Source organism: Hordeum vulgare, chromosome 4H (genome assembly GCF_904849725.1).
Source record: "Hordeum vulgare subsp. vulgare chromosome 4H, MorexV3_pseudomolecules_assembly, whole genome shotgun sequence".
Lineage (NCBI taxonomy): Eukaryota > Viridiplantae > Streptophyta > Magnoliopsida > Poales > Poaceae > Hordeum > Hordeum vulgare.
In genome coordinates, this window is record NC_058521.1 from 149,232,207 (window position 1) to 149,239,875 (window position 7,669).

The following is a 7,669-nucleotide window of genomic DNA, read 5'->3' on the forward strand; positions in this document are numbered from 1 at the left end:
TTTTATTTTTAATTTGCAATGCTTCCAAGTAACAATACATTTGTACCCATCATACTTATTCATGCTTCTTTGGGCAACAAAATTACTTCCATTGGTCAAATTTGTATGTAGGGGACACAAAGCATGGATCCTCATATTGGCATCAATCTTAGTTGCTTCCATTATCAATTTCTATGGTTCGGACCAAAACGAATACTGTTGAGCTGTCATCTTTCCATGCTTCCATAAATTGCCATACTGTGTTTAATAAACTATTTAGGTATATAGGGTAATCTTCTTAATTCCTATGCCTTGCTTCCCTTCATTTCTCATATTTTTACACACATCAATGAACCTGTCAAAACTGATTATGCTCAGAGTCAATATGTGGCACTTCGGTTCAATGATGTTGTCTTAGATTGAATCGTGTGTGACCTTACCAAACAAGTTTCGATGAAATTGTTATTCTAGATTTAAAAAAATCTCTCTCGTATTGGTGGCAAGCATAGGTTATCCTCAATTTCAAATTATTGTTCTTCAAGAATGTACAAGTTGTTGTTCAGACTATGAATATGATGCTTCCAAATTCATATGCATCATACTTGTATTTATTCACTACATATAGCGTGACAATCTAATTATGCATCTATTTTGGATACTCATGTTTTATGTTGAGATAGCATGGAATTGATGCTTCCATTGTTTTTGAGTCGCATGACTAGTCGACGAGTCGCACTGCTAGGGTTTACTTAAACCCCTCGACTATTCGAGACTAGTCGCGACTAGGCTCGACTCGCCAGTAGTCGCTACCCCAGAATGACTCATCGACTCGAAAACCTTGGATGCTTCCAAAATCCATGATTCCTAAGCATTGTAGACCTATTTGTTCGATCTTTGTAGTTTGCGGCAATATACCGTGATTAGCTTGCTAGATAGTTTTTCTTTCTGAAAATATTTTATTCTTGTTCATGTTTATGGTTATATTCACAATATCCTATGTTCATATTAGCCAAGATTTTATATTTTAACTAACTTTATGCTCGAATCATGCTAGCATTAAAATTTAGGTATTTCCATTATGTTTTATATCTGGTGTCATACAATGAAGCTATGTTTCCTGTGAACCATGCTTCCTCCTTTAATTGCTTGCTTCTGTGTAATATATATGTTCTTCATCACTGTACATGTGTTCTACATCTATACAAAATTTTGCTTCAACCAATTGTCGGTGTTACTTCTGTTAGTACATTTTATTGTAGAATCATTTGCTTAAATTATATGCTTCTGTACAACTTTGTTCTTGCTTCTAAATGTCAGTTTTCTTGCTTCGATCATACACATGTTTTACGTAGTAATTCACTGACCCTACATTTGCTTGTACAGTCCCTCCGAGCTCGCTGTCAATATTGCCGGCCATGCCCTCTTCGGTTGCGCAACTCAGAAAATATCTCCCTTACCACCTCGCCGCCTAAGACTAATGATGCATGCACTAAGAAATGTGATGACACTTGAATCTGCTCTACAATGGGACTACCGCAAGCGAACAGAAGCATGTCTAAGGTTTATAGGGAACATATGATATTGACTTAAGGAAGCGTAGTATGTATTATTGATGACTTGACGAAATAAACATGTATCATGTTTGAAACTTACTGTATGAACGGATGAAGTAGAAAAAAAAATCTATGAGAAGCAAATTAATTTTACAATGGTGGATGGAAGAAATTTTCTTTTGTTGGAAACTTGTTAAAAAAATATGTGCGACCCAAGATTATGACATGGAAACAAATTCTTAGATGCAAAATTTTCTTACATGAAAACAAAGTGCTGGGACACTTTTTTTGCTACGTCCAAAAAAGTTTGGTTGAGACTGAAGCAAATTATCTCCTTCATGGAAGCAAAGTTCTGTTGCATTAAAAAAATGTTACATGGTACACAATTTTCTTGGAACCAAATTCGCTATGCAGTAGAAGCAAAAGAATTTAATGTATAGAAAAAATCATCGAATAAAGTACCTCGAAAGAAGCAAGTATGAAAATAGAAGAGTTGATATGGAAATTCTATCCTTGCATGATTTTTTGAAGAAGTTAATGCAAGGAAGCAAAAAAGAAATCAGATATGGAAGCATTGTAATTACAGGACGCAAGAGTATAATTCGGAAACTACCTAGAAGGAAGTGGGCCACACGTTGTAATTACAGGACGGAGGAGTATATTTCGGAAACTATCCAGAGGGAAGTGGGCCACACGTTAAGAATCTAATCAAGCTCTGCATGTAATTAAACCAACAGTTGTCCACTGGTCTGATATAGTGCTAGGAGTCAGTAGTCTGATCCCTAGTGATGTCCGTACTTAATAACAATAGACCGTGGATGAACTAGAAAGAGAAGAAATGAAGGTGCGTCTGGTCTCAAACTTGACCAAATTTAATACGACATTTAACACAGGCTCACCGTGTGAGGCCTAAATTTTCTCTGCCGCTAATTAAGCTTCCATATTTTTTATATATCAATTAAGCTTCCATGTTTACTAGTGCTAGTAGATAAAATGAAGAAAAAACATACATACTACTCGGCTAATTTTTTTAACATATATATCAGAAAGTGTTGGTAGTAAATTATATTATTTCTTTTAACATATATATCAGTATAATTTCATAGAATTATATTATAGTGTCAAGTTAAAATGGAGCGGGGCAGTGTTGGCTCAAGAACGGCTGATTTTTCATTGTGGATTGAGCTACATAAATTGCTCATCGACTCATTTCTTTTGGAGTAGATCTCGAATCAAGGCAAAAAAAATGAATCGATCTGAGTACCTCACAAGCCTCGAGGTTTTTTTACATCCCTAGTAGTACTAGGAACTGACAACCATGGCTACAAAAACAAAACATTGACCGTTGTGTAATGGAAAAGAGAGCAAATAGTACTAGTTGGTAGCAAGCAAGCTATATCCGGAATCCGGCGCCCGTTGCCGCCATTCTCTCTACGCCTTCCAAACTCCAAATCCATCTTTTTCTCTATCACACAAAGGCTTTCCAGCCAAACAAAGCGAAAAATGCTGCATGTTGGTCTCTCTTTTGGCCGGTTCTCCATGCATGCCTGTGTCTCCGTCGGAGAGCCATGGGCCAATGCTGCTCCAAGGGTGCCGGGCACGCCGGCGACTCCAACTCGGAGCCGGCGCCGCTCCCGCCCGCAGCCCCAAAGGTGGAGCCCGTTGCATCGTCGTCGACCGCCAGCAACGGCGTCCCAGTGCCGCCGGCCGCCAATGGCAAGGCCGGCGGCAAGCCGCCGGCGCCCATTGGCGACGTGCTCGGCCGCGCCATGGAGGACGTGCGCCACACCTACTCCATCGGCAAGGAGCTCGGGCGCGGCCAGTTCGGCGTGACCCACCTGTGCACGCACCGCTCCACCGGCGAGAAGCTGGCGTGCAAGACCATCGCCAAGCGGAAGCTGGCCAACAAGGAGGACGTGGAGGACGTCCGGCGCGAGGTGCAGATCATGTACCACCTCTCCGGCCAGCCCAACATCGTCGATCTCCGGGGCGCCTACGAGGACAAGCACAACGTGCACCTCGTCATGGAGCTCTGCGCCGGCGGCGAGCTCTTCGACCGGATCATCGCCAAGGGCCACTACACCGAGCGGGCGGCGGCCGCGCTGCTCCGGGCCATCGTCGGCATCGTCCACACATGCCACTGCATGGGGGTGATGCACCGGGACCTCAAGCCGGAGAACTTCCTCCTGCTCAGCAAAGGGGAAGACTCGCCGCTCAAGGCCACCGACTTCGGCCTCTCCGTCTTCTTCAAGGAAGGCGAGGTGTTCAGGGACATCGTCGGCAGCGCATACTACATCGCGCCGGAGGTGCTCAAGCGGCGGTACGGCCCCGAGGCTGACATCTGGAGCATCGGCGTCATGCTCTACATCTTCCTCGCCGGCGTCCCGCCATTCTGGGCCGAGAACGAGAACGCCATCTTCACCGCCGTCCTGCGCGGGCAGGTCGACTTCAACGGCGATCCATGGCCAAACATCTCCTCCGGCGCCAAGGATCTTGTCAAGAAGATGCTCAACATCAACCCTAAGGAGAGGCTCACGGCCTTCCAAGTCCTCAGTAAGCACCCTCCCAAATCCGGATTCACGTGTCACATGCTTCTTGTTGTGAGGAAGCTTATGGCCTGAAACTTGTGTGGATTTGAGTTGCCAGATCACCCATGGATCAAAGAAGACGGAGACGCGCCCGATACGCCGCTCGACAATGTCGTTCTCAACAGGCTGAAGCAATTCAGGGCCATGAACCAGTTCAAGAAAGCTGCGCTGAGGGTAGGAGGAACTCTTGTTTTTCTCCTCATATCTACAGTAGCTGTTGGATTGAACAAACATGCGTAGATTGCAGTCCGTTTCTCAGGCAATCAACCTTGATGGTGTGCTTCCAGGTTATAGCTGGGTGCTTATCTGAAGAGGAGATCAAGGGGCTCAAGGAGATGTTCAAGAACATCGACAAAGATAACAGCGGCACCATCACGCTCGAAGAGCTCAAGAACGGGCTGGCAAAGCAGGGCACAAAGCTGTCAGACAATGAAATCGAGCAACTCATGGAAGCGGTGAGTCTTCACTCCCCAGCGAGCTATCGATAACACGGTTCCGTTGCACAGACAGGTTTTCGTCAAAATTCATCTCTACTTCAAATTTCTCCAGGCTGATGCAGATGGCAATGGATTGATTGACTACGAGGAGTTTGTCACCGCGACGGTGCACATGAACAAGATGGACAGAGAGGAGCACCTATACACAGCATTCCAGTTCTTTGACAAGGATAACAGTGGGTAAGCTGAGCAACAAAATCAACAGATTACGTAGCTGAATTCTGTAGTTTGGATATATTTTACTACAGCTGGTGTTTTATCTCACAAATCTTGCAGGTACATAACAAGAGATGAGCTCGAGCAAGCCTTGAAGGAAAAGGGAATGTATGATGCCAAAGAGATCAAGGAGATCATCTCAGAGGCTGACACTGACAATGTAAGGAATAGCAACTATATGTTGAGTATACATTGCACATTACACAATCTGATGCACAGAAGTTAATTCCACACACAAAATAGGACCTGATAAATCTAATTGATAGCCAGTTTACTCAGTTGATGATGATTATTGTAACTTTATTGCATCCAAAGAACTAAAGATACTTTTGCACATATAGGATGGGAGGATAGATTATTCAGAGTTCGTGGCTATGATGAAGAAAGGAGCAGGCAGCACCGAGCCAACGAACCCAAAGAAGAGGAGAGATCTAGTTCTAGAGTGAAACAGACATTTTAGCTCAAACAGGGAGATGTGCAGCACCACCAGTGCAGAGTGCATAATGGAACCCTCTTTCCAGATGCTTCTCAGCTTGAGCTAAAATGGTGAACAGATTTGTACAGTCTACTTACTAGTTGCTGAGGAGTATCACTTGGATTGGAATCCACATACACATACCCATAAAATTTGGGGATCCCACCTGCACATTTATGTCATCTTGTACACTTAAGATGTTGGTGGTGCGCAAGCCCTAGAGGACATCGGTGCATTCCTGAGGGTGCAGGCCTCTGCTGATGTGGTTGAGGGAGAAGAAACATAGAGGCAAGACTAGATGAACGAAGATATGATTGGTCTTCACCAACAATTTCAAGACTACATATAGCATATGGTGAGGCCAGATGAATTGATTTACTTGTATTACAACAGGTCTGAACAAAATAGATGATTTCATTTGCTTATGTTACACCAGATGAATACAAGAAGTTGACAAAAGATTCATAACAGTGTAGTTTAAAGAAATTATTTCACTGCATCTGGTGTTACTCGGTTTGTCAATTACAGAGAATTGACACACTGCAGGAGCATCACGAAACAAGACCTAATGACCTACCGGCACTGAAAAGCCTGGCCGCAACTTCATAAATCTTTCTCCATCCCACGTAAATGAACAATCCAGGATGTGATAAGCTAATAATGTAAGCAGATACCTGCATGAATGAAAAGAAAATTATTGTGTCAACTGAAAGTGAGGTCACTACTTATTGGACTATTTACTATGAGATACATCAGCGGAATCTCTGAGTTTCCTGCCACCAGATGGTACGTGAGGAATGAGCGCTTCTCATCTAAAAAAAAAGAGGCATCTATTTGCCGAATAACAGCGTAGCATAGTTAGAGTCTAGTTAATTCACCGGAGATCATTCTATGATGACATACTAAGAGTACAAGGAAATGCATGAACGGGGAAAAGCAAAAATAAAAATAGTGTGGAAGCATGTATTTACCTAGTAGAGTTTATTTTGCTGTTTCTAGAGAACCATTGCCTTGCAGCCCTTCACGTTCCCTTTGACGGCGTTCTCTCTGCAAATTTGGACAAGAAATTACACCATTACACACAAATTAAAAATTGAATCCAATAAATTTAGATCCTAGTACTCTCATTGGCAGTTGTTGGGAAGCAAGGATGGGCCTATCATGGAACACATGCAGATGTAGTTTCCCTGGAAAATTTTACAGAACGACAGGAAGAGGCGCAATGGAACTGGGCAAGAAATCCTCAAGTCTAATCACTTTGGTCAGACAGAACATCCAGTCCAAACAACTTATCTATCGAACCGCACTCAGGCATTTCCACAAACAGCTGGTGTGCAGTTGCACATGGGCAGATCTAGAACAAGAATCCAAACAAACAGGCACTCGTTCTAGCTAGGAATTGCACGTCGAGTGAAGTTTGCAGTGGATATGTCTCAACCAACGACGATCACAGGCATTTCCGCATACAGTCGGCGTAGGCAACCACAAGAAGTGTTCAATACCTCGGCCATTTAGGTACTACAAATTGCCCGGCCAGCAAGAAGTATGGGAGAGGGGGAAGGGGGTGTAAATCGTTGCCACCGTGAATTGTGATTGGGGGGTCGTGCCGGGTGTGGAGAAGAAGGAGCGGGGAGAGGGTGGGGGTACTGTACCCTGCGGTCCCAGTAGGGGTGGAAGCAGACGAAGTCGTACACAGGGGTGATGGTGCTGAGGAGGGCGAGGTTGACGCCCATGAACACCAGCAGCCCCGTCATCGGCCGCGCGCGGTGCGGCATCTCTCCTCCGCCCGCCCCTTCTCGCCGCCGTTCCGGGGAGAGCTCTCGAGCGACAAGAGTAAATGAGAGAGAGGAGGCAGCACTTACAGGTGGGACCGAGTCGGATAAAATAAACCAAACTATCTGATCATTGACCAGTCACCAGTCCGATAATATCTCTGGACACAAACAAAATATTTCACAAATGGTTTTGCTTGCACTCATATAACGAGTTTTAGTTATGTCTCATTCACCTTTATATCCGTTGGATTGATATTATAAAATGTGTGTGTTGGATTGTAGTTGTCGTGGGTATAAGCCTGACAGTAGATGTGTAGGGTACGAGAAGGATGGACAGAGCCTTAGCTACGGCGAGGTTGTATGAGTTCAGGCCCCTCTGCGGTGGAGGTAATAACCCTACGTCACAGTGCTCAGGGAGCTTGTTGTCGAGTGGAAATATAGAATACAATGAGTTGCCAACCCTTGCACCAGTGGGGAAGGGTAGCTTATATAGAGTGCGCTGCCCTTCACAACGGTCGGTGCGCATGGGTGGAATAATGGTGAATAAATACCTACGTTACAGGTAACGTACGGCCTAAATGCTAAT

General features: G+C 44.3%; 2 protein-coding genes across 2 annotated transcripts; one reads left to right on the forward strand and one right to left on the reverse strand.

Moving 5' to 3' along the window:
• The first annotated feature begins 2,740 nt into the window (after positions 1-2,740).
• LOC123448207 (calcium-dependent protein kinase 25-like) lies at positions 2,741-5,743 on the forward strand. Its single transcript, XM_045125030.1, has 6 exons — positions 2,741-4,085; positions 4,179-4,294; positions 4,408-4,575; positions 4,670-4,797; positions 4,894-4,993; positions 5,175-5,743. The coding sequence occupies exons 1-6, from the start codon at positions 3,101-3,103 to the stop codon at positions 5,277-5,279; spliced, it is 1,602 nt and encodes a 533-aa protein (XP_044980965.1). The 5' UTR covers positions 2,741-3,100; the 3' UTR covers positions 5,280-5,743.
• On the reverse strand, positions 5,705-7,175 carry LOC123448209. Its single transcript, XM_045125033.1, has 3 exons — positions 6,961-7,175; positions 6,280-6,355; positions 5,705-5,982 (listed from the first exon to the last, which is right to left on the reverse strand). Exons 1-2 carry the CDS (start codon positions 7,081-7,083, stop codon positions 6,290-6,292), a joined length of 189 nt encoding a protein of 62 aa, XP_044980968.1. The 5' UTR covers positions 7,084-7,175; the 3' UTR covers positions 5,705-5,982; positions 6,280-6,289.
• Between the last annotated feature and the right edge of the window lie 494 nt (positions 7,176-7,669).

What these genes read in the sequence shown, in the direction of transcription:
- LOC123448207 (XM_045125030.1), top strand. Translation starts at nt 3,101, where the DNA reads ATGGGCCAATGCTGCTCCAAGGGTGCCGGGCACGCCGGCGACTCCAAC. An exon ending in TCGAGCAACTCATGGAAGCG is followed by an intron (nt 4,576 to 4,669) that starts GTGAGTCTTCAC and finishes AAATTTCTCCAG; the next exon opens with GCTGATGCAGATGGCAATGG. An exon ending in CAGAGGCTGACACTGACAAT is followed by an intron (nt 4,994 to 5,174) that starts GTAAGGAATAGC and finishes TTGCACATATAG; the next exon opens with GATGGGAGGATAGATTATTC.
- LOC123448209 (XM_045125033.1), bottom strand. Translation starts at nt 7,083, where the DNA reads ATGCCGCACCGCGCGCGGCCGATGACGGGGCTGCTGGTGTTCATGGGC. An exon ending in ACCCCTACTGGGACCGCAGG is followed by an intron (nt 6,356 to 6,960) that starts GTACAGTACCCC and finishes CCAAATTTGCAG; the next exon opens with AGAGAACGCCGTCAAAGGGA.